This window comes from Tasmannia lanceolata, unplaced genomic scaffold (genome assembly GCF_043159265.1).
Source record: "Tasmannia lanceolata isolate RefF3 unplaced genomic scaffold, GAP_Taslan_0.1 ptg000003l, whole genome shotgun sequence".
Classification (NCBI taxonomy): Eukaryota; Viridiplantae; Streptophyta; class Magnoliopsida; order Canellales; family Winteraceae; genus Tasmannia; species Tasmannia lanceolata.
Genome location: NW_027518680.1, coordinates 9,399,009 through 9,425,644, shown reverse-complemented (window position 1 = coordinate 9,425,644; position 26,636 = coordinate 9,399,009). Strand labels below are relative to the sequence as shown.

At 37.7% G+C, this 26,636-nt stretch overlaps 3 protein-coding genes across 4 annotated transcripts; 2 read left to right on the top strand and 1 right to left on the bottom strand.

The window, feature by feature from the left end:
* The first annotated feature begins 1,297 nt into the window (after positions 1-1,297).
* Positions 1,298-12,483, top strand: LOC143850345 (trafficking protein particle complex subunit-like protein). 2 transcript variants are annotated; one of them, XM_077359607.1, is made up of 9 exons: positions 1,298-1,866; positions 3,266-3,327; positions 3,575-3,689; positions 3,783-3,906; positions 6,140-6,220; positions 8,475-8,807; positions 9,067-9,248; positions 9,578-10,416; positions 10,603-12,483. In XM_077359607.1, exons 1-9 carry the CDS (start codon positions 1,529-1,531, stop codon positions 12,093-12,095), a joined length of 3,567 nt encoding a protein of 1,188 aa, XP_077215722.1. In that variant the 5' UTR covers positions 1,298-1,528; the 3' UTR covers positions 12,096-12,483. The 2 variants fall into 2 exon arrangements, with proteins under 2 accessions (XP_077215722.1, XP_077215725.1); XM_077359610.1 differs by having other exon boundaries at positions 1,668-1,840.
* A 649-nt stretch (positions 12,484-13,132) lies between these two features.
* SWI3B (switch subunit 3) lies at positions 13,133-18,783 on the top strand. Its single transcript, XM_077359596.1, has 6 exons — positions 13,133-13,384; positions 13,476-13,903; positions 15,206-15,583; positions 16,549-16,690; positions 18,256-18,383; positions 18,467-18,783. The coding sequence occupies exons 1-6, from the start codon at positions 13,162-13,164 to the stop codon at positions 18,659-18,661; spliced, it is 1,494 nt and encodes a 497-aa protein (XP_077215711.1). The 5' UTR covers positions 13,133-13,161; the 3' UTR covers positions 18,662-18,783.
* Positions 18,784-19,918: 1,135 nt separating this feature from the next.
* LOC143861048 (Photosystem II reaction center PsbP family protein) lies at positions 19,919-24,767 on the bottom strand. Its single transcript, XM_077371937.1, has 9 exons — positions 24,640-24,767; positions 24,419-24,528; positions 24,260-24,325; positions 22,556-22,636; positions 22,397-22,479; positions 22,213-22,288; positions 22,003-22,121; positions 21,811-21,855; positions 19,919-20,185 (listed from the first exon to the last, which is right to left on the bottom strand). The coding sequence occupies exons 2-9, from the start codon at positions 24,501-24,503 to the stop codon at positions 20,159-20,161; spliced, it is 582 nt and encodes a 193-aa protein (XP_077228052.1). The 5' UTR covers positions 24,504-24,528; positions 24,640-24,767; the 3' UTR covers positions 19,919-20,158.
* Between the last annotated feature and the right edge of the window lie 1,869 nt (positions 24,768-26,636).

The following is a 26,636-nucleotide window of genomic DNA, read 5'->3' as shown; positions in this document are numbered from 1 at the left end:
AACAGCACTGAAGTTCTAGGTTTTGAAGTGGAGCTACCACGTTCTAACCCGTACATGTCGTCAAATATTCTTCAACCTCCTCCATGCTACTATATGAGCACTATAAAATTTCACTGCAGTGGTTAACTTGATTTTTTTTTCACCATATGTTTTAGAGGAATTCTACACTGAAGGGAGCCCTCGCAAAAAAGAGGTGAAAGGGCTCTACACATCACCATTATGCATTAATAATGACTGAAAAGTCAAACATGATGGTGATGTGCAGCCAATGGGGGAGCCCTTTCACCTCTTTTTTGTAAGGGCTACCTTCAGTTTAGGCTTCCTCTATGTTTTAACTTGTGTATATAAGTACGTATATTAATAGCATGCAATGTTAAGGTTTAGAATATGCAAATTAGTCAGATATGGTAGAAGTAGAATATCAAAACCAAATCATCTCCAAATTCTAAACCAGTCAATTGTACTCATAGAAGTTTTCAAGTATCAAAAGTCATAATCTTACTATTCATATCCATTTTAAAAAAGGTTCCATCTAATGAATAAATGAATAACCTTCTGTCGTCGTTGTTAAATATCAGACACACCTACGCTTCTACAGAGATAGAGTTGAGGTACTCCAATGTCCTCAGCAGTGCCTATGGACTATAACTTTGAACCAATGCACACAGCGGCGGAGCCAGGAATTTACACTTGTGGGGAGACTAATTTACACTTGCCTGAATTGGTCATTGGGAGGGCCATGGCCACTAAGCATGCATGTAAGGCCATAAACAAATATAAGTTGGCATTCCAAAACTTAGAGAATAATTGAATTCTACCTTTACAAAAGTGTGGTCATCAAATTATTCCATGGAATACAAATACAAAACAAGGGTTTAAAACCCCTAACACTCTGTAAGAGTGCCATCATCAAAACTAGCAAGGGTGTTTGGAAGACATTAGAGTTGCAACTCAGGTCGAGTGGGTCAGGTTTTCTTAAACACTACACTACCCTACAATATATCTCGGGTTGGGCCGGGTCGGGTTTTTTTAATTAAAAAACCGAGATTCCGAAACCCGCCCCGTGATTTTTTCGGGTCAGAGCATAGGGTTAGTTGCAACCCTAATTTATATGCTTTATAATATGCACTCAAGGGCAAAATAAGTATTTTGGACTGTACTGCACCATAGTTTAGGAATTGAACTTCAATCACCATCAACCGATAATTTCATAAAGATAACACCATTTCTTCATCAATTACCCAAAACTCACGCCTTGCATATCATAAGAAACACGCCCCGTCGTCGGCCGTAAATATTTTACGCCGAGTCTTTCAATTCTTCGTTTGTTTATAACAACGGGATTTTTCCTCTTCGTCTTCCTCCAAAATCCTAGGGTTTTCAAAACCTCATTCCCGTTCAAAATCCTGGATCTCGATCACAAAACCCTAATATTCTCACCCCGAAACATTCAATCACAATTCCACCTAACGAGTACAGATTCAGACCAAAATTCTCCATCATTTGCCACAAAGCGAGGGATTGAGAGATGGAAGATTACGCAGAAGAGCTTCGAACTCCGCCTGTTTCATTAATTTGTCTCGTAGGATATCCAGAGCTTCATCCAACGATCTCTGGATTCCTACATTCCGAGCAACCTCCGATCAACGTTCTCGCCTTGCCGGAATTCTCAAAGATCTCTCATTTGGCCGGAAAACAGAAGGGAAACTTGGATTCCGGCAACCCTGGAGGCATTTTAAAAAGAGACTGGTTAATTAAGCACCGGACTAGGGTTCCTTCTGTCGTTGCTGCGTTGTTCGGCTTAGATCATGTGTCCGGAGATCCTGCTCAGTGGCTACAGGTCTGCACCGATCTTGAAAACCTAAAGTACGGATTCTTTCCTTCTTTGTTTTTTTGTTATTTTCCCTGTCTTTTTTACATTGATTTATTGTTTGCTTTGATTGATAGTTTGATTCCATACACTGACTGAAGTACGGATTCCTTCTTTGTTCTTTATTTCTTTTCTGTTTTTGAATTTGGTTGTTGGTTCTCTCATTACAATTTCATTTATAAATTCTATTTTCTGATTATTATTTTTCTTGGTCATCTTTTGTATTGCTATTTTTGTTGGTAGAATGGCATGCCTTTTAGTTCATTTTTCTCATTAGCTAGTTGCCTTCGATAATACCACATGATTTTTTATAGTAGAAATGTGCATGCATGATTCAGTTTAACGGCAGAGTAGTATTAACTTTTTGAGTTTTTTTTCAGGATGCAAATTCTAGTGTAAAAACATAAAAAGTCAACAAAATGAAATATTCGAGATGGTCATTGGAAAAATTATACTACATCTGCGATGGGATATATCTTTCGCTAATAAAATTAGTCAGTGCAATTTAAGAACACCTTCTGTAGCTAATGCATCGACCCTAAATTTTCCTCTGCCTAGACATGAAAAGTCAAAATTCATAAAGCTTTTTAGGCAATGTTGTTATGGGAATCGAACTCACAAGCTATACTAAGGAGCTATGCAATTAACTGACATGCTATGCGTTCAGTTGTTTCTTAGAAAGAAAGTATAGTAAATGTACATTTTTTAAATCCATTCAAAAAATATACATCTTTTAAATAGAAAAAACATACATATTCCTATTGTTTTCCGATCTTTCCTGAACTTTTCCGAGTATTTTGAACATTTGCGGCATTAAATTATTTCTGAATCCAAATGCACCAACTAATCTTTTTAGCAAGTTAGAGGCATTAAATTATTTCTGAATCCAAATGCACCAACTAATCTTTTTAGCAAGTTAGAGGCCATAATGCATTGTTACCTTCAAAAGGAACAGTTATTCCACGTGTCAATTCATATATAGGTGTACGACATAGAGACGTCTTAAAATTTCATATTTGGAATTTCTCCGTGCCTGCAAAAGGGGCCTCGAATTTAAAACAGTAGAAAAAAAATAAAAATTAGGAAGAAAGCATTCATATACTAAAATAAAATGATGCTTCACAACATGGTATCATTTGAAAATAAGAGAAATGATCAACAGACATATTTGAAACCATGTTTCATAAGTGCCTTTAAGTTACCCCGACAATTACAAACCTGCTTTAGAAGTTTTCAAGTATGAATGAACTCCAAATTATAACATCAATTTCCATGAAAATAGTCACCATGGATTTTACTTTCTTTCCATGAATGTTTTGTTTTGTGTTCTTTCCTTAGATTTTAATTCTTACATCTGGAATCCTTTTTATGCTGTTTTGTTATTCATGTGGACAGATCTGTGATTCGTGGAAGGAACATCAAATTGGTTGTTGTGCTTGTGCAGTCAACTTTTAAGGGTAAGTAAATATGATTGTTAATCTTTCATGCCTGAATTTATTGGATTTCTGTAGAATCATCTCTGTATATCAAGTAGCTAGTGGTTAGAACTAGGAAGTGACTTAAGATATCTGTACGTCATCTCCGAGATCTACTGGTGCCTCTCTATTATGATATTATGTTGGGATTACTTATATTTTGTAATCTATAGTTTCCAGTATTTCATTTGGGGTAATGATGCATAACTAGCTTAGGTATTCAATGCAGACGATGTTAGTGAAGACCGAATGATTGCTCTAAGAAAGCGTGCAGAAATTGATTCTAAATATCTTGTTGTGTTTGCTCAGAATGATACATCCGAACTAAGTCAATCTCTCAATAGGTACACGTTAATTTTGAGTATTTACATATTAGGGTTTTAATATTTGACATTCAGAATTCAGTGATGTGGTCTCATTTAGTATACACTGTGCAGGCTTGCAAGCATATTTGCAGAATTATCAAATACATATTATAGGGAAGAAGGGCGAAGGATTAAAGCCCGCTTAGAAAAGAAGAGCTTCAGTTCTGCTGAGTTAAATATACGTTGCTGCTTTAAGGCTAGTGCTCCACTTTTAATGCCTTTATTAATAAGGCTTTATATGTTGCATTGTTCTCTCAAAGCTTATTTGTATAGTATTTTTGACATATCTTGAATGGGACAACAAGTGTGTTTAGTTTCGATTTATTTCTGCTTTGCAATGTTAGCTATAGACCAACCTATTCAAAATAGGTAGGCAATTATGGTTTTCTGTTCTGCATGAAAAAATGTCAAAATGGATCACAAGGTTCACATTTATAATGCATTTGAAAGCTTTGTAATTAGATCTATTTCATATAACATTAGTTGGGCCTTTCCTGGGATGCTTGGATAAGTTTCCTGCATGACACAGATATGTCTGGGGATGCCTCCCCATTGCTTTGGTGGCAAAGTTACTCTGTTTTGTCCATTTGGAAGTTGGAACATTCTGCATCACTTATGATCTTGAACAACAAACAGGCATGTGGATGACATCCTATATCTTGAATTGGCATACAGGGAAAGCAGTTCATTCCTACCTAACTCTGTAGTGCGGGCTAAGTTATTGGCAACAAATCCAAGTAGCATGATGATTGGAAACTCTAGTGGAGAATATCTGGATTTGCTCCATCTACCAGTTATTTTGTTCTTCCTATTCTAGTTCCTATCAACATGTAGATACATGCAAGTGTTTAAAGCTTTGACAGAGGAAGTTGCTCTGTACAGTAACTAGATTGATAGAAAAAGGATAACTAAGATTGTTTTCTTAGGAGTTGTTATATAACTAAGAGTGGTTTCTTACTTTCTTGTTGTCAATGACTGAATGTTTCAAGATCTCATTCAGTTGTGTAAACCTTTGTCAGCCTCTCGATGTAATTAAAAAAACAATTATTTTGAGCTTACTTTGCTAAACAGCTTAGTTCCTCTTCTTCTTCTTCTTCTTCTTCTTTTTTTGATGGGTAGCTTAGTTCCTCTTGTCGCCATTTCACCATTAAAAAAATAAGATCCATCTTACACAAATCCTGCCGAAATTTTGTATAGATGGTGCACTGAAATCTTTGTAACTGTCTGTCTTCCCATGAAAGGTACTTGTGTGAAAAAAATAACATTCTCGCTTTGAAACAGTGTAAAATAGTGTAATATTAAAGGTTTGGTGATCCAAAGCCATTTTCTTGTCAAGCTATGTGTGATTGGCTTTGAAATGGCATGGCATCAATGCATGCAAACTGGAGCATGCGGGACAGCTCATAAGTTGTTTGCTAGGACATTGTTATTTTGAGGAGGATTTGGTGTTTGTCTTGTCAACGGGGAAATTTTTTTTTTTTTATTTATGAATGTTGTGGGTGTCATGGGTTGATAAATTATCTCTTCCCCAGAAGCTGCCCTTGAGGTTTCTGTTATATCTAAGGGGCCTTGCCTCAGGACATTAGGGTCCCTTGGGAAGGATTTGACCCCTTGACAATTGGAATTGAATGTACATGCATGTGGGGCGTGGCGCCATGGGACATTATATTGGACAGGTAAGTAGAGTCACTGCACAATTTGGTGCCTCTGAATGCCAATATTGCACATTATATTGGACAGGTGAGTAGAGTCACTGCACAATTTGGTGCCTCTGAATGCCAATATTGGACATTATACTGGACAGGTGAGTAGAATCACTGCACAATAGTGCCTCTTAATGCCAATGTGTCCATGCAAAAGGAATGAGACCCTTGCCATTTTTTGGCTTCTTATTAAGTTATGTGCACAATTTCCACATTGTGCTTCCAAACATCAGAATTTGTTAGGCAATGTTTGTTGTATAATCTAACTGCCTTTTATTTCACCGGGTTCTTCAATTATGTTAAATTAGCCTTTATCAAATCTTTGATGGAGATTATTTGGATGTAATTTCTTTCTGAACATGCTAGAGTTGCTGAGGTACCTAATGATATTTTTTGATATATTTTGTGGTGTTTAGTGCTTATTTATTGTTTTATGGTTAATGGACTCTACTGCCAATGGTTTGGCTGGCTGTAGGGTTCCTATTTAAATTTATGCATACGGGGGATTTCTTTACAAATCTCATATTGTCATTGAGTTGGGATGGGCAGAGATGCTCTCTTATTTGTGTCCTTTATGTTCTCTTGAGCTTACATGTATGCTTGGAATATTCTGACAAGAAGACAACATGTCATTACTTAAGAATTGCTATCGTATGGGTGAATTTAATATTACAAGGGGCAATAACTTTCTGTTACTGATTCCTTACCAAAACTCTGAAATGCTAGGTTGCTGTATACGCAGAGTTTCGGCGAGATTGGGTTGAAGCTTTGAGGTTTTATGAGGAGGCCTACCATGCTCTACATGAGGTATGTTTTAATTTAATATCTAAGAAATACACAATATTGAGTCTATTTTGGGCTCCATTTCTCTAAGATGGCTCGGGAATGACTCCTTCTATTGCTGGTAATTGGACATTCATTTGGATAATGTTAACTATCATTCCAATCAAAGCATTTCGCATGTTTAAGGACAACTCTTTCTGCTTCTTCTTCTTTTTGATTGGCAAGGACAACTCTTTCTTCTTCTTCTTTTTTGAAGAACGAAAAATTACTGAAAAGGAGAAAAGTTGAAAAAAATAATGACCGAGCTGGACAAGAAAAAAATCAAAAAACAACAATCACTACATAGGTGACAAAAAAAGGCTAAACCAAAAATTGTTCTTTTACAATAAACGTCTCGTGAAACTTCTTTTTTGGGCAGCTGGTCCGCCACCGAATTAGCTTCTCTCCATTAATGTTACCTGGAACATGGTCCATTCAGGTATACGGTCCGGGAATGGGTACAAGATACGATGGTTAGCCGGTACGTAATACAATGAACGTAGGCTTAGTTGGTACGCTATTTAGGATCATGGGTTGCCTTGGAGTGCTAATTTGGGTCGCTCCGGTACTCTCTATATATGTACATACATAATTTCATACAATTTTTTATAAGAATATATTCCATAGTCCATAGACTCCATACTACGTACAAATAATAAACAAAAGCAAAAACCTCATATATGTCATACATATTCAAAAAGAAATTTCCAGCTCCAAACCAAAATATATAAAATTTGTACTCAATCATAAACAGAAGCAAACAGAAAACAACAACCAATTTTGAAATAAAAACATAAAAACATGATGGATTGTCTAACTAATAAGCTAGCGTTCATCTCTCTTTCCCCAATCCACTGAAGGTTTTTCCTCTTGCAAAGCTGAGGTCACAAGTTTTAGCGATTTAGATCTCAAACGTAGTGCTATTAGGGATGTGCAACCCAGATTGCGAGTCGATAGGGGCGTACGACCACAGTAACTTTGCTCTCCATCGCGATGAGGAGGTCAATATGAGAAAGACGAAGAAAATACAAAAGAATGGAAACAATATCCCCCAGTCAAAGGGGTATGGGAAAAGAAGAAATCAAGGAGGAAGAAATTCGTATCAAGGATCTTTTCAATGGTATTTGCCAACCTCCAAGAGTTTATACTCTTGAGATACGTACCTAATTACATTCCTTGAATCACTTTCATCCATCAAAATTATAGTGCCATGGAAATTTTGGACCACAAATTGACTGCCGTGCACTCAAGATTTTACCTAAAGGTGGATTCCTGCACTCCCAATACCCCCACCCTTTTCATATTTATCCCTAATGAGTTTATGCCATATTGTTATTTTCCCTCTCCATCTCCATATTTATTTACCGAGCCGGACTTTATTTCTCAACCTTGATTCACAAATCCCAAGTGATAAGGGAATTAAAATTTAAAAAAAGCTACCCTCCATCCTTGTTTTCAGTCACTATGCTGTACACATTCTGAGCATGAGATTTTGTGGACTACGCATAGTGTGGACATGAAAAAGGGAAAATATTTATATGATTTGCCTAGCCTATCAAGGGAAAAGAAAGGAAGCCTTACAAGCACTCATGCTCATGCATAATATGGCCATACCGTCATGTGGCATACATATTGATTGTTAACAGTTGGAATGTGAAAAAGGAGTGCTCTCCAATCTCTTCGCCACGAAAGATGATTTGACAACCTTTTTTGTTGTTGTGTGGATCATGGTTTAAAATTTCGGTTTCGGTAACCGTTTCGGACCCCACCGAAAACCGAAATTTCAGCGAAATCCGAAATTTCGAAATTTGGTTCGAAATTCCTGACTGAAATTCCAAAATTCCGGACCGAAATTCCGAAATTTTGTAACACTTTTTTTTAATAAATAATGGCATTTAATCGAAATTTCGGACCGAAATCTAAAATTTGGTAAATGGCGAAAAATGAAATTTCGGAAAATTTTGGTTTCGGTCGAAATTTAAAACCATGGTGTGGATAAGGCACGCGTTTTTTTTTTTTCTTGGTGGTTTTTGGTATTTGACAAACAGATGTGCTAGTTACCTGTGTTTTGAGTAAGTACTAACATATGTTCTCCTTTTTGCTTTAGTCTGTATTGCATGCACATTTTTCTTTTTCCTCTCAATGGAAGTTAGAACTTTCCGGTTGCATCCGTGTCCATGGAGCTCTTATGCGAACCCTTGGTTTAGTTTAGTTAAGTTAACCAACTATTTTTGTCCAGATGATTGCATTGTCAACAAGGTTGCCACCTATTCAACGCCTGGTTGAGATGAAGGCTGTAGCAGAGCAATTGCACTTCAAAGTTTCAACCTTGTTGCTGCATGGTGGGAAGGTTATAGAAGCAATCACATGGTTCCGTCAACATATTTCTTCTTATAAGAGGCTTGTGGGGGCGCCAGAAGTTGTTTTTCTTCACTGGGAATGGATCAGCAAGCAGTTCTTAGTATTTGCTGAGTTACTAGAGACAAGCTCCGCAACCATTCCAAGCACGGCCTCCCTTGGATCCGAAAGACCGTTTACTGAGTGGGAATTCCAGCCAGCTTACTATTATCAGGTGGGTGTTCTTTCATATCAAATATTATAAGCTATCCATGCTATTTCTGTGATTCTTTCCTTTTACTTGCCAAGCTAGTGTACCTGTTATGACTTTACTGTCTATCAATTCCCGGTCACTATCTTTTAAAAAAAAAAGCCGTGTCACTTCTTTTACTCACTACGAGTATATGATTGAAAGAAGTAATTAAGTGATCATTCTTTTGGATAGATGAGGAAGGGAATGCTGTTTTAAATTTCATTGCTTCCTTTGGCAACAGTTAGCGGCGCACTATTTGAGGGAGAAGAGATATTCCCTGGATCTGTCCTTGTCCACATCAGAAACATCCAGGCAAATGGAAGGAGCAACCACAATTGAAAGCCCGGAATCTGTGATCCCGTCAGTTTATGTGGGTCAATTTGCTAGGTTACTTGATCAAGATTTTGCACTTGCGATGCAACCGTAAGTCTCCGAAGTGGTGCCAGAATGCTTTTGCTGTTATTTCCTTGGTTTTAAAATTTCGTCTGAAATCCAAAATTTCGGTTGGGACCGAAACTGAAATTTTGTGAAATCCGAAATTTCAGATTTTCAGAAATTTCGAGAAATTCAATTTTTTTTTAAATAATATTTTTACGAAATTTCGGCTGAAATTATTGAAATGATTAATTTATTCTTTTTTTACCGGATTTTGGCCGAAATTTCGGGATTTCGCCAAAACCAAAACCAAAACCGAAATTTAAATCCATGGTTATTTCTCGCAAGTACTGACTCCTCCCATGCTGACTTTGCAGTCTTACTGATGGTGAGTATGTGCTCTACGCCCTTGCAGAAGGGAAGAGGTTTCAGGATTCATATGAAATTATTGCCCTATTCAGAAAATCTTTCGAATCGTATAATAATCTTAAAGCTCAGAGGATGGCTTCATACTGTAGTAATCAGATGGCGAGAGAATATTTCGCTGCGGGGGACTTCAATAATGCAAAACAGCTTTTTGATAGCATTGCAGGTCTTTATAGGCAAGAAGGTTGGGTGACACTCCTCTGGGAGATCCTGGGCTACCTGAGAGAATGCTCGAGGAATCTTGGTTCGCCTAGAGATTTTATAGAATACTCTCTTGAAATGGCTGCTTTGCCCATATTGTCCACTGCTGGGGTAGAGCCTTCTAACGTGAAAGAATATGGCCCAGCTGGTCCAGCTAGACATTCACAGAGAGAAAATATACAAAAGGAAGTTTTTGGGCTTTTGAAAGGACAATCCACGTTAATGTCGAAAGAAGGTGACTGTAGTCTCACCGTAGGAGAAGATCAACCCCTTCGTCTTGAGATTGATCCCGTTAGCCCCCTTAGAGTGGTATTTCTTGGTTCCGTTGCTTTTCATGACCAAACTGTTAAGCCTGGTGGTTCTACTTTGCTTACACTATCACTCCTATCGCAATTACCACTTCCAGTTGAGATTGATCAGTTAGAAATTCAGTTCAATCAGTCCAATTGTAATTTTACCATCAAGAAATCGCCGGAGCTGCCATTGACAGAAAGTTCCACTGGCGAACAAGCTTGCCATGTAAAGACCGTTCCGATTCTAACACTAGAGGCAAACAAATGGCTTCGATTGACATTTGACATCAAATCCGGTATTGCTTCGTTTCCTAGCTTTCCTCTTTTGGCTCTGTTTCTTTCGACGTAAAAATGGATGTAAATTTTGTTTTATGTTGTAAAAATGAACATAAACAATTTTTACGTCCATTTTTACATTGAAAGAAACAGAGCCTTTATGATTCTTCTGTGGAAAATTTAAGACTTCTGTATGGTTAGTGCAGGACAAAGTGGAAAGCTCGAATGCTTGTCTGTGATTGCAAGCATGGGACATCACTTCACAATCTGTTGCCGGGTTGAAAGTCCTGCTTCAATGGAGGATATGCCGCTTTGGAAGTTTGAGGACAGAGTGGAATCCTTCCCAACCAAGGACCCAGCTCTTGCCTTCTCTGGTCAGAAGGTTATCCAGGTTGAAGAGCCAGAACCTCAAGTTGATCTCATTTTACACACATCTGGGCCTGCATTAGTTGGGGAAAACTTTGTCGTTCCTGTTACAATAACCTCAAAGGGACATGCTGTCCATTCCGGCGAATTAAAGATTAACCTTGTGGATACAAGAGGAGCGGGGTTTCTTAGTCCAAGAGAAACAGAGCCGTTCTCTTCAGACAGTCTCCATGTTGAGCTTGTCGGGATTTCGGGATCATCCGAAGAACACGAGCTTCAAACTGGTAGCGAAAATATCAAGAAAATTCAGGCGTCTTTTGGGTTGCTGTCGGTTCCGTTCTTGGAAATTGGAGAATCGTGGTCTGGAAAATTAGAAATTAGATGGCACAGACCTAAGCCAATCATGCTCTATGTGTCGCTGGGCTACTTACCAAACAGCAAGGAAACTACGGCACAAAAGGTTCACGTACACAAAAGCTTGCAGATTGAAGGGAAGACCCCTGTTGTCATTACCCACCGTTTTATGACCCCTTTCCGTCGAGACCCTTTGTTGCTCTCAAAGATCAAGCCTGCACCTGATTCCGATCCATCCCTGTCACTTGCTTTCAATGAAACAAGTATCCTCATTGTCAGTGCCAGAAATTGCACTGAGGTGCCATTGCGATTGATATCCATTTCTATTGAAGTTGATAGAGACGAAATTGGACTTTCTTGTACCGTGCGACAGAGCAATGAAATATCAACTGATCTTACACTTCTTGTCCCGGGTGAAGAATTCAAACGGGTTTTCTCTGTCACTCCTGAGGTGGCTTCCCCAAAACTTAGTGTGGGGACGGTGTGTCTTAGATGGACGAGAGATTCGGAGCTCGGACAACCACCACATTCTGGCGAGTCAGAGTTGGTCACCGGAGTCGTGACCAGACACAAACTTCCTAATGTGAATGCGGAGAAGGCGCCATTGGTGTCGATTTTGGAGTGCCCACCTCATGCCATCCTGGGAGTTCCTTTCTCATTTCATGTGAGGATTCGGAACCAAACGCAGTTACTCCAGGAGATTAAGTACTCCTTGGAGGACTCTCAAAGCTTCCTCTCATCTGGGCCACACAATGATGCTGCTTTTATTCTACCTCATTCTGAACACATTCTTGGTTACAAGCTCGTCCCGTTGGCTTCAGGCCAGCAACAGTTGCCACGAATTTCGGTGACCTCAGTTAGATATTCAACTGGGCTTCACCCATCACTTGCGGCTTGTACTGTTTTTGTCTTCCCATCTCAGCCTCATTTTAAGACGAACGGAGGAGTTGAAGAACCCAAGCCCATCTGTACTGAGTAAAACCAATTGGTCAAAACTCAAGAAAACTGTGTTTCTCGCTCGGTGAGTTTTTGGGTGCCACAGACAAATCCCTGATGGTAATGGGGTTCTCTGCGTAGGCTTGTGCGCCTCACCCATCACTCTTGATTGATAGCCGATGTGGATCCTACTGGTGTGAGACTTGAACGCAGGAACCTGCCATCATTCGTCACTGCTTGCACTGTGATCATGTAATTCCATGCTCTTGAATGTTACAGTCAAGCTAGGGTGTTATTTCCCTCGGGAAGTTCTCATGATAATTTTCTCTGTTAGTAGAGAGAAAAAGGTGGCTTTGATTGAACTATAACCCATTTTTTATAAACTGAAATGCCAAAACAAAAGGAAGACTTCTCATTGGTTATGCAGTGAATTTCCAGTCCACCTCTCTATAATTTATGTGATTTAATACAGTAAAATCTCTTGAAAAATGCATAAAGGCTGTGTTCTTGGGTGAGATCAACGGAACTTGCAGCGACTGCTTCCCTTCAACAATTCAGCAAAAATCTGAATATTTTTGGGGCGATGATTTTTTTTCGCCCCACTGTAGGATAATGTGCCCTCCTGTTAACTTGATTTGACGTCAGAAAGCGTCAAGTCTGCCCACAATTCACGTTCAAAGGGGCGCCTATCTGTTGTCTTACAAAAAAGCTCACTTCCGTTATAAAAATTGTCATGTAAGTTTTTGGGAAATGTTATCAGCACTACTGTATTTTGATGATCGTACTCCTCACTTTATTAAAAGTACCGTATGGCCCGATCCAAACCGTCCATTAGATGGGCCACAGCCTATGATCATCCTATGGTGCAGGCCATACCGTACTTTTAATATTAAAATACAGTAGTGCTGATAACGTTTTCCTAGTTTTTTAATTAGAAAATAATATATTCACACCTTTTTCTTCCTTGGACCAGCCTATTAAACTCATAACTCATAGATGGACTACGGTGGCTGTCCCGGGGAAGAAAAGGGGGGCAAATATTATCACTTGACATCGTCGCACGTAGAAACTCTCTCTCTCTCTCTCTCTCTCTCTCTCTCTCTAAAACAATGGCCACACTAGCACCACTCGAAGAAGCTCCCGCGCCCTCGCCGGAAAACCCACCCGAACCTCCACCTCCGGCACCGGCACCGGCACCGATTCCAGACGAACCGGACGTAAAATCCGAAACTCCGATTACTGATCCAAAGGAACAAACTCCTATCATCCCACTCCGGCCGCCGGAACCCTTATCTTCAGTCCCCAACACAATCACAATTCCCAGCCACGCTAGTAAGTCAAAAACCCTAACCCTAACCCTAAATTTCTATTTTCTACTCATTTAGGGTTTACAAAACCCTAATTTTTTTGTTTTGTTTTCTAGGGTGGTTTTCATGGAACCAGATCCACGAGACAGAGCATCGAATTCTCCCCGAATTTTTCGACGGGAAAGCTCCAGCGAAAAACCCTAGGGTTTATAAATACTACAGAGATTCGATAATTAAAAAATTCAGAGAAAATCCTTCGAGGAAGATCACGCTTACGGAGATTAGGAGAAATCTAGTGGGAGACGTTGGATCTATTAGAAGGGTTTTTGATTTTTTGGAGAATTGGGGTTTGATTAATTATTCGGCGACTAAGCAGAACTTGAAATGGGAAGAAAAGGAGAATAAGACAAGTGGGTTGTCATCTCCAAACCCTAATTTTATTGGGAGTTCTTTTGATTCTCCTTTAGCTAAGAAAGCGAGTTCGAGGAAAGTTTGTGATGGGTGCAAGTCTGTTATGACCATTCTTTGCTTTGCTTCTGAAAAGGTCTCTCTCTCTCTCTCATTTTGTTTTTGAATTGTATGAATTTTGAATGGTAGAAGGTTCAATTTATTTCACTGTTAAATGAATTAAGGACTTTTGATTTAGGGAGAATGTGTTGCCTGGAAAATTTTGGATAAATTTTTTGTCATAGTTTTAAATTTTGGCTGAATTCGGAAATTTGGGCCGAAATATTTTGGTTTTGGCCAAACCGAAACTGAAAGTACATTGAATCGGAAATTGAATCGGAAAAATATCGAAATTTTGTTTTTCACCCTTATTTACAAAATTTTAGACATAAAAAAACTGAATTTTTTATCAAGGTTTCACATAATGTCGGTCGAAATTTCAGCCGAAAAATTTCGGTTGTGGCCGAAACCGATATTTAAATCCTTGGCTTTGGTACCTATTGAAAGAACAGAAGAAAGATCTTTTCTTCTCTTTTTCTTTTTAGTCCATTTGGGTACAGGGATTTTGTAATCCAGGATTGTAAATTCTTGAATTTTACAAGCTAAAATATGCGTTTTATAAGGTAAAGCCTGGATTTTGTAAGCTAAAACTGGGATTGTACATATAAGGATTGTTGTAGAATCCAAGGTTTAGCTTATAAAATCCAGATTTTAGGTTCTAAAACAAAGGGTTTACAATCCTGGATTATAAAATCTTTTTATGTATTTCATTTAAAAATAAAAAAAAATCTTTTTATGTGTTGGATATGAATTCAAAATTCCACTGTTGAATGAATTTAGCTCCTGCTACCTTTTGAAAATTTTTATTTTATTTCTGTTCCTTTTCCTGGCAAAAGAGGGTGTCATCTTAATGTCTGTCATTGTAATATTTACAGGGGCTATGACCTTCCGTTGATCTGCTGTATAGCTTAAAGCGCCTTTGTACTGGGACATCTTGTCCCCTCTTTCCTTTTTAATAATATTTCTGTTAACTTTCAAAAAAAAAAAATGTAGTTAGTAACTAACTCCTAGCTATGTTGCCATGATACATATTAAAAACTTGACTTGATTTTATGACTGCCAGAATCCGAGTTGAAGTTGATTAGGTACTCAATTGAGTTTTTTTTTGGGTTAAAAATGTTTATCAGTAGTTAGTCTCTGTCTTTCTGTTACTTGTTCAAGTTTTTCAAATACTCAATCAAGTTTATGGCGTGCTGTCAAGTGTCAAGTTTCTCGATGTGAATCCTGATCGAATTCTACGAAAAATAAAATAAAATTGAGTTACCTCTTTAACTCAACATTTTGTTATCTTTTCATACAGTGTGTGTGGTTAACAATGTTAGCTTGTTATGTTGGAAAGGTGGACCTGGTTCTCTGTCCGAGGTGCTATGTTCGTGGCAACTATCAGATTGGCCTCAGTTCGGCAGACTTTAAACGGGTTGAAATTAATGAAGAAACAAAGACAGAATGGACTGAAAAAGAGACTCTACACCTTCTAGAAGCCCTTCTGCATTATGGCGATGACTGGAAGAAGGTGGCAGAGCGTGTTGGTAGCAGAAATGAGAAAGAATGTGTTGCTCGGTTCATCAAACTCCCTTTTGGAGAGCAGTTCATGGGACCTCCAGCTATAGATGAGATTGATAAGTATTATGAGACAAAGGATACTACTATGGCATCCCCTACTAAGAAAAGGCTTCTCACGCCTCTTGCTGATGCAAGCAACCCAATTATGGCTCAGGTATGGACTTGACGTTTGAGAAAAAAAATACAGTATACCTAAAACTTTTTTAAGTATTTTAATCTCCAGATAATTAGATGTAAGGATTCCAGTATTCATCTTTCTGAATTTGGCAGTTGTCACTTGTCATGGAGTTACAGCTCCTAATATGACAATCTCATGTGTATAAATCAGTCTAAATCTCAATTGAATAATAAAAAAACTTTCCAGAGTTGCCATGGGTAAATAAAAGCTAGGGTTTGAAGGGTTAATTTCATTCTTCATTACTTTACAAAAGTTGACCTGCTGCCTTAGTGTCTGACCATCTTAATTTTATGAATGACCTGGGTGAGTATTCAGTCCAAGTTTTGAGATGACTCAGACTCATGTACTCTTAGTTCCAGTTGTGTTTACTGTATGGAACCTTTTTGGATGCTCTGGTTTTCATCTTCATATAGGAAACCTTGGTCATTGCTGGGGGTGTACTCTTCTTTTTGTTTATAAAATTTACTACCATTCAGAAAAAAGAAAAATCTTAATCGGCCTGTTTGTGCAGATTTACTCTGAAGAGGCCAATTCATGAGTATTCATTCTGTCTTTGCTTTTGCATAAAGAGAGATTGAAAACGGCAAGTTTTGCTCCTTCTTTCCCTGTATTCTTTTCTGAAGCCTACCTAATGTGCTTCAGAGAGTATTAATTTCGATCTTTGAAAAGAATAAAAGAAAATAAATGTTCTTAAATTTGGTTTACAATGCTTTTTTTTTTAGAATTTTCTTTGTTGGTAAATCCACCTGATTGCTTTAGCTTTTCCAAATAGCCATTCATAAAAGAAATTAAAAAGAAAAAAAAATTGCCTCCATGTTCTTTTCCCCCCTTATTGATAAGGGACAGAAGAAGCAACTCCCATTTAGGTACCCTTTTTTATGGTATTGTTGAAAACTTATTCAACTGCTGAACTTGACTTTTACTAATTGATGTTTTCTCAGGCTGCTTTTTTGTCAGCCATGGTTGGTTCTGATGTTGCGGAAGCTGCTGCCCAAGCTGCGGTAGCAGCTCTATCTGAGGGCAACCTACGCACTGTTCATGGAAGGAAGGTCAAAAAGATCAAATCCACTGCCGAAGAAACAGGTCAGCAGGGTATATATGATTTCTTTATGTTGATCCACTAGATTCATAAGAATAGTTTGCTCACACACATGTACACACACAAATATAACCAGCTAGCAATGAACATTGTAAAAGTAGGCTATGTGAATCTGATTGCTTTCTAGATTAGCACTTTTCGCTTGGAAAATTGCAACCTACTACAGTTCAGGAAACCAAGATCATTGGTAGTAGTATGCACTTTGGAGATTAATGTTAACTCACCGACAGACTCTTAGATTTGAACATTGGAGTATGGACTCAAGGTATCACATCTCCTGACTTAGGTATTCTGTTATGTGTGTTTGGGACAAAGGCTCAGTTGAGTTGAGTTGAGTATATTGTTATGTGTGTATAGTTCACATAAGGTATGTAGAAAATGGAAAAAAATTACCAAAAAAGGGAAAAAACATCTAAATTTTTTTTTTCTTTCATAATAAATGTCTCCACTTAACTGACAGATGTCTGAGATTGAAATTTTAGAAATTTTAGTGGCCTGTTTCTTTTGTTTTTTCTAATAAAGTGCTCCCATTAGAAAAACAAATAAAAGGAAAAGGAGTGGAGTTATTATGCAAGCAGCTAACACATGTATCAAGGCCATTGCATTTTTCAAAATGTTGTTACTTCTTTAGTTATGACCATGGTTTTAAACATCACAACATATTAACCAATATATCTATAAATATCGGTATCAGAGTGTGGTTTGTTATGCTGATATGTCAGGAAATATTTCAGCATATTCCTGATATATCGGTATCAGAGGGGGACCAATATGACTGATGTATCCGGCCCTTCAAACCTTGTTTAAGCCATTACTCATATACTATTTTTATAATTTTCATGTACTTGTAGTTATCTATTTATCCCACCTTTTTTTCCTGTATATTATGCTTTTACAAACTCGCATGTACATATAGCTGATGCTGACACACCTGTCTAAGTTACTTAGCACCATTAGTGTCGAATATGTTTTTACCCACCCTACCTTAAAATTAGTTCACCTTCGAAGGGACATATAAGGCCATTTTTTTTCCTGTTTATCTGTATATGTGCCTGTGCCAATTTCATCCATGGATACTCATATTGTAAAGGAGAAGCATGTATTTAGAGGAAATATCTTCTATGTCGAGCATTGTTTTCGTTAAGGCCCTGTTTGGATTGCAAAAAGAAAAACATTTCTGACTGAAATTTTTCTTGGGAGGTTTTTTTTCTTTCCACGATTTATAGGGAAATGATATGATTATGGCTAATTTAGAGGGAAGTGATCATTAGTTGAAGGTCCTTCTAAATGAAAATTGAGCAGGGAGTGGTTCAAGTCTTTTTTTTACGAAATTTTAGAAATATTTTTCCTTTTTCAACTTTTCTAGAAAATTCCTCCAATCCAAATGGGGCCTAAGGTAAAACGATTGTTTTACTAGTCAATGTCATAACTCATAACTACATGTCCTCATTTTCCTTATTACATCTCTCCTGTCATATCAGCCAATTGGGTTTTCAATAAATATTCTGTTTGTGATGAAGAGGGAAGTGACAGTCTTTTTCTGGTGCAGAAGCTGTTGCTGCAAATGGTGACTCTGTTACAAGATCTTTGGAAGGGGAGGCCATGGAGGCACAAGCTTCGCTTGAGAAAGAAGATCAAGAGCTAGAGCAATCCATCTCCAACATCATTGATGTTCAGGTATGTATGCTGGAATCCTGAAACCTCGAATTTTATTTTTATCACTGCTGTTTGACAGAACCCATTTGCATATACAAATGCAGATGAAGGAAATTCAAGAAAAGATTGTTCATTTCGAGGGCTTGGAGTTGCAGATGGAGAAAGAGTGGCTGCAACTACATTACATGGAAAACCTACTTTTTTCTGATCAGTTGACCTTTCTACAACAAAGGGCTCCTTTGAGATTTGCTGAAAGTGGAGAGAGGGAGAAGATCAAGGATGCAGATGTTGTTACATGAAAACAAATATGTATAATATAATATTGGAAGAGCAATGCTTAGAGATGTAATGGTTGCATTTGTGATGGTCCTACTTTTGTAGGTGGAGCCTACTAGAGTTATATTGGGTCCCACTTTTTGAATGAACTGAAACTTTCACTTGATAGGTCTCACTTTGGATCTTATATGGCTCAGTAATCGTGGAAATTTTCCTACTCTGGAATCAAATAGTGTGTATTTTTCATCGTCGAACACATTATTGGATATCAAGATTGGGTGTTTGGCATGATTTTTTTGGCCATATGAGATCTAAAACAAGGCTTCATCAAATGGATGTCAGGATTTCTCATTCTCCAAATTTCAGAATGGGCAAAACAGAATTGCTTGAAGCAGCTCCACTTTGCTCTGAGAATTAAGTGCAAATTTAACCCAAATGTTGGAGAAACTGGCAGAACAGGTCGGATTTCCTGAATGCCATTCTCCATATTTTTTGGTTCTCCGTAATGAAAAAGGGTTAATGAATACGACCTACACGTGAAAATGTTTGAAAAATCAGACTGGAACACGACCTATATAATAGGGGTGCAACTCGAGTCGGGTTGAGGCCAACCTGACCTGACCCGAGGAACCCATTTTCCCAACCCGAACCCGATCCGATTTCTAACCTGACGAGGTTCGACCCTATTTGAGGAACCCATTTTTCAAACCCAAAAACGACCCGACCCGAGTTTTTAAGCTTATAAAATAAAAAATTAATAAAAAATGTTGTGTTTAACTCGGGTTGGGTTGCACGAACCCAACCTGACTTTTTTTTGGGTTGAACCCCACCCGAGTTGCACCCCTACTGTATATGGCAGGGTTTGAAAAATCAGACTGGGCCATCCACTTGATCATGTTGCTGGGATCTCCCTCCATAACCTGAGGCTTAAAATGGAGAGATGACCATAGGTTGAAGCCATTACCTCTGGCTTTTTAGAGTTCCCAACTCCAACGGGCAAACAACATTACATCTTCACCATTGTCTATGATAGAACTAAGTTGAAGTGTTGATCTTTTGCTAAAATTTGTTTGTTTCTAAAATTTTATACTGGATCTATGCTACCTGAGTTCACTGACTTCTGGTTAGTTAATTGGACCTTCAACCGTGTTGCAAACCGATTCTCAATACAGTCTATGACCTTCACTACGGCGTAGAAGCTGAAACTACAAGAGAGCACGCAATGGTTTTCTGCTCCTCTTTTGTTATATTTGCAGAGAGACAGAGAGAATAGGAGTCTCTTTCTAGTAGAATACAACATTTTTCACTATATCAGAAAAGTATCTTCTTTTTACATTTGTCCGATGTGCAACGTAACAGATGATGCTGTAAACAAAACTGAAAGGGCGCAGTTTTTAGTTACAACATAGAAAAAAAAATACATCGAAGTCCAATTTTTGGTGAACAAACAGGAATATGGGTTTCAATTCTACGTGCCACTGGAAAAGAAGTCCAAACTTACAGTTTCAAGATCCGTTAGCTCAGGTAAACCTGAAAGAAGAAACAGACTAGGAAACGGTAGAATATCGGTCAGAATATAAAGTAGCTGAGCATGAACATTATTCATGTGAAAAATATGTTCTTTATGAGTAAATCAGAGGTAAGAATACTAATAGCTTAAAAAAGTAGTGTTTTTACTAGCTATAAAAAAATTTACAAGGCATTTAATAGCTAAATATAGGTAACTATATATATATATATATATATATATATATAGAGAGAGAGAGAGAGAGAGAGAGAGAGAGTAGAGTTCCTGAGGTTAACCTCATATAAGCTTATATGAGATGGCGCTCACAAAACATAAGGCGCCCACTTTGTTTGGATGATCCAAACCAATCATTTGCAAGGCCCCATCATAGATAGGGTGTGTACCAAAAAACAGCTCCATTAGATCATCCTAACCCCTCCAAAAGTGGAGGAAAAAATGGGCAGATTTGTGGGCAAAAAAGTGTCTATCCATTTTGCCCTCCACTTTTGGATGGGTTAGGATGATCCAATGGAGCTGATTTTTTGTACACACCCTATCTATGATGGGGCCTTTCAAATGAATGCTTTGGATCATCCTAACAATGTGGGACCCTTATGTTTTGTGAGCGCCACCTCATATAAGCTACATGAGGTTAACCTCAGGAACTATATATATATATATATATATGAGGAAACTGTTGGTGAGCTAGCTTGCCCAATCACATGGGTCCCACATTTTGGGGAGTGATCCAAACCATTCATTTGCAAGGCCTTATTATAGATAGGGGGTGTACCAAAAATCAGCTCCATAGGATCATCCTAACCCCTCCATTTGTGGAGGACAAAAATGGGGCAAATTTGTGTCTGTCCATATTTGTCCTCCACAAATGGAGGGGTTAGGATGATCCTATGGAGCTGATTTTTGGTACACCCCCCATCTATGTAAGGGACTTTCAAATGAATGGTTTGGATCATCCTAACAAAGTGGGCCCCCATGTGATTGGGCAAGCTAGCTCACCAACAGTTTCCTCTCTCTCTCTCTCTCTCTCTCTCTCTCTCTCTCTCTCTCTCTCTCTCTCTCTATATATATATATATATATATATATATATATATATATATATATATATATATATATATCATGTAAAAACCTTCACAAATTTGTCCATTTTTGCCTCCACAGTTTGAAGGGTTGGGATGATCCTATGGAGCTGATTTTTGGTGGACACGCTATCTATGTGAGGGCCAATCAAATGAATGGTTTGGATCACCAAAACAATGTGGGCCCATTGTATTTTAAGCCGGCGGTGTAGCTAAGTTAGCTACACCGGCGGTGTAGCTTCACTTTCCTCACATATATATATATATATATATATATATATATATATATATATATATATATATATATATATAATGTTTTAAACAATGTAGAGGTCTGTGCATGACACCAAGTTTTTACACTATATATAGTATAGATAAATTGTTTCCTCAGATCATAACTAGAAGTATACATAAGTTTTCTAATTTTGGTCAGTGGAAGTTTACAGGTGTTTCAGCAAAATATTCGAGTAGTTACATGGTTTTGGACAAAAGGCAGGCCAAGAAGGATATGCAAAGGAATGTAAGAACATTAAGGTTTTAAATATTTTCAGGTCAGTTTCAGCTTACCTTCTCGATTTTAGATCCGTATTTCTCTGATTCTGACACCACAAACTACAGAAGATTACTGGAAGTTAGATTCGAAGTTCATATTGTATAATGTACAACTTTGATATGAAGTACAAGCAACTAGAATACATTTGATCAAGGCTGTAAAAAGTAAGGAGATAAGGTTTCTACATTTAGAGTAGTAATACACACCTGCCCTGTTACAGTATATAATCTGTTATACCAACCATTGGATGCCATGCCAATGACAGAAAATATGTGCCTGAGGCTTTCGCCGGGGTTTTGCAATGTATACTCAATGTAGTATAAACCTAAAGTGCTATAAATACAAAATGCAAATGTCATTAAACATCGAAAGTTATGGCTGATAACAGAAGGTCACAATGGCTTCAAGGCAATTACCATTTGCGGCTTTAGAATCTATGAGCTTTGCTGCCAATCCAGGTGGCCTCTGCCAGCTTCTGTCCAGTCCACTTACCTGTTAAAGCAATTTAGATACTCGTAAATCAAATGATTTTCGAATGAGAAAAGAATGTCTGAGATTGTTTTTTATTGGGAAAATGAAGTCTGAGAAGGTAGCACCCACCAGACTCTCCGCAAAAGCATCAACTTTGCCAAAAGATTCTAATCTGGTAAAATCCGCACCAAGACCCGTAATTGCAATGCTGACTAAAGAAACCAATTTTAGTGAACTTCAAATTCAAGATTATCAAAGAGCTCAATGCACAGTAAAAGCTACGAATACCATTAGAATTAGAAGGTTCTTCTGGATAAAATGCAGTAACTGATTTGTAACCATTAGGTTCTCCAGCGCCCACTAGCCAGTCTGCATGCACATGTCCCAGTTTCTCAGTACTGAATAGATGTCATGGTCCAAATAGGCTCAGCAGTTTTACAGATGAAAGTAATACAAGATATTTTTAAGTACATTGCATGCACTATTATGTTGTATATTATAACGAATTACATTAGTACTTGCCATGACTCTTTTTTTTTTTTTTTGAATGATACATGTTATGACTCATGACCATAAAAGAGTCTTAACATCGATTAAGAATAACAAATTTAGTTGAGACTTGCAAGTTTATAATTCACGTGAAAGACATGATCAATGATTTAAATAATAGATCAAAAGTGAGAGACATGATTTCATATTAATCAGCTGCCCCAGTCCTACTCCCTCCACTTCTTTTGCTTAGCATACAATCTTTAGATTTTAGAGGTTAGTCATTCCTTAGACTTGCTTTCTTGGGATTCAATCATTTATTTCCTGAGTAAGTAACCATACGATTATGTAGACAGTTCTTGCCTTTGAACTTCTGTTTTTTTTTTCCTTCAAGCATTCTTTTCAATGAATCAATAAGAGTACTGCATGAAAGCTTAGCCTTCTTGGAGTGCACGTTGATTTACTTCTAGATGCCACCAACCATGTGAGAAACAATAAATAACCAATTAACCACACTAAAGTAACTATTGAAAACAAGAGGCCCCTCATAGTTTTACAATGTTTCAGCTTATGGCCCAAACCATCAACACATGTTTTGAATCATTGAAGCCCAAACTACTAGTCCAATTATTATGGATCTAAAATCCATTATCAGGTGTACATTATTCTTGATAGGTATATGGGGAGCCAAATTATAGGCCTCCTAGACCCTGTCAGACTAAAATTTAGTTGAACTATCACTAACACCAAGTAGGCCTTTTGTTAGGCTCAGATCTATGTTAAGTCCAATTTAATTTATGATGGGCCGATGTGTGAATTGTCCAATTTAACTGGTATGGGCCCACTAATAAGACAAAAGCTTTTCAGCATAATAAAATCAAAATGATACCCACCAATTAAATTTATGTAATACTGGGTGTGAATTTAAGTACAATGATAGACCATGACAGTCTTCCATCTAATTAAATCAACATAACATAATAGACTAAAGGACGTCTATAGAGTGAGAACATTTGTGTTTAGAAATGAACAAGAGTCAAAATGAATAATCTAAAATAGCAACCAATTATGTGAAAGATTGATTTGTTGCAAATGGAAGCAGTATGGCAAAGGAGCCAGCTTAGCCATTAACATCTAATGGTTACATGATTTATCAAAGCAATGCATCACTAGTCGCCGTGTTGAGAATTGATTTTTAAGCCAAATGGAGGGTGAATATTTTTTGTGTTGCATAGCAAGCCATTCATCCCCATTACATATTTATCTGAGAAATAGTTTCACAAATGACCATTCACATAGATTCTGTCATGAACAAAGTTACAAACATATATGATGTTCCATAATTCACCTTGCTATTGAAACCATACCCAACAGAAACCAAATTGCTAACAAGATATTCTAATTCCAAACAAACCTACATGAGGAACTAGCTATATTAATTATCACTGTACTAACTACTAAGCTTCTTAGCTTTAGTAAGCTATAGAAAGCTAAAAAATCCACCTTGGGGAATTGATATCTTAAACTTGTTTGTCTCGTCCGAGTAAACGCGGAAATTCTCTTGCAGTTCTGAAACAGAAAAACACATCAGATAAAAATGAAATAAAGATATACTTGAATTGAGAACATTACAAAGAAAATTGGAAAATCAGAAAGAAGTACCGATCTCGGCCGAAGCGTCTGAAGCAATTAATGGAAAAGAAAATGCTGAAAAGAGGATTTGAAGCAGAGCATCTCTCCTTTTCATTCGAGATTGTTCTTGAAAGCAAATACTAATCAAAAAAAAAGAAAAAAAAAGACAAAACTATGATGAATCGATAATGAGAAGATCTTAAAAGAAACACTGAGAAGAATCGAAAAAAACGAAGAGATCGGAGGAGTACCGTGAGTGATGATTTGGATGAGTTTTCTTGAAGCAGAGGATTGATTTTTTTCTGCATTGAGAAATGGATGGAAGAATCGAGGCAGAAAATTCAAGAGATCTAGGGCAAAGAGAAAGTAATTTAGGGTTAGGGTTAGGGTTAGGGTTTAAGAGAGAAGATGGAGACCGTACGGTCTGGAGATGGATAGAGGAGACGGAGGCCATGTTTTTTTTTTTTTAGAGAGATAGGCTTTGGGCTTTTTTATGGTGGACTTATAAAAATTGCCGCGGGAAAAGGGTTTCAGGTGGGCCCACAAGTATGGTAGGCCTGGACGTTGTTGGCCCTACAATGGATGGGTAGTTGGGTCCTTCAGCTCACAATTGGGTCTCGTTAAATTTGTGGGCCCGTTGTGGCGTGGCATGTTGGGTGGTGACATTGACCGTTCATCTTGTGGGCCAGCATCATGTGGGATAGTTTTGGATGTAGCTGAAAAGATGAACTGCATCATTTGGAGTTTCGGTCGAAACCGAGACTGAAAACGGGTAAACCCGAAACTTTACAAATTTTCGTTTTTCCCAAAATTTCATCCAAAATTTAAGGAACTCCACCCAAAAATCTTGATTTTGTTCGTTATTTAATACTTTCCCAGAAATTTTGGATGAAATTTTGTATGAGATAAAATATTATTTTATTTAATTTCGCCCGAAATTTCAGTTTCAGTGAGGACAAAAACGCACTCCGAAACTGAAATTTGAAACCATGGTCTCCACTAGTAATATCACTTCATTGTAAATTCTTCTTTGTTTCTTGCTCATAGTAAATTCTCACTCACCCACACAGGCGTCTTTGTGGAACCACATAAGTACTCATGTTACCTTCATGTGCTTGTGTGATTACCGATTTCTCAATTCTTTGCTTATTATCGGATCGGATATGGCCCAACGATTTCCACATACATGAATGTCATATACAACTTTTGACCAATAAAAGAAATAAGGCCATGTTTGGTTGCCCACAAGATTTAGATTTGGATTTCTCACCTTTGGCAGTTGAGATCTAATTTTCAAATCAGCTACAACAGTGAAAAAAGATCTAATTTTCAAATCTGTTATGCAAGACATTATTTGGAAATCCATATTTATGGCAAGTACCTTCACCCTTGCTGCTCCTCGACCTTGCTGTCAATTGTACAGGCTATAACGTAGTAGAATAGAAGGATTAGTGTAGAGTTAGATCTTTCACTTACTTGAGGGGTTACTCTTAGGATCCTTCTCAAAGGAACAAAGGCCATGCATGCAGGATGTATTGGGGGTACAAAAAGAATCCCTTTCTTTACAGTTGAATCTCCTGTCATAAGAAAGCGCTCTTTGACCGTTGATTCGCTTCGAGCACTCGACTACTAGGGATGGTCTTTCGCTTCAGAGGCGGTATCCATCGTCTTATGCGGGTGGTCTACCCGTTTAGGGATTACCGCCTATAGTTCAACATGAGCATGAAGATGATTGATGTAATTTGTATCCAAAACTAAAATCCAAATACAAAAACATGAGGTATCCAAAGGTGGCATAAGAGATAACTCATTGCTACTAAAATATGATGAATTGCAACATAAAATTCTTGCTTGAGTAAAACAAATATAAGAAAAACTTGGAAGGTCATGGCTTCTAACAATAAGGTTATGTTTGGCTTCTATGAATTTTTTTTAATTTTTTTTCCCATGGAATCTTAGTCTATCAAGTGGTGAAAGAAGACTTAGAAGGTTGGAGAAGGCAAGACCTGAGAGGGCATGAGCGATCAGAGGGAGAGAAAAGGCTGAAAACAAGGAAAATAAAAACTTTAATCAAAATACAATTTATTTTTTCCCTGCTTTTAGCCACTTCTTAGTTCTTACCCTCGCATCAGTCATACGATCTAAAATCTCTTCATCTCTCACCTTACTTGGGCAGTGATAAATCGACGCCCATATATCTTAAATCGATCCCCATATAAGGCAGTGCTTACAGACAGAGGGGTCGATT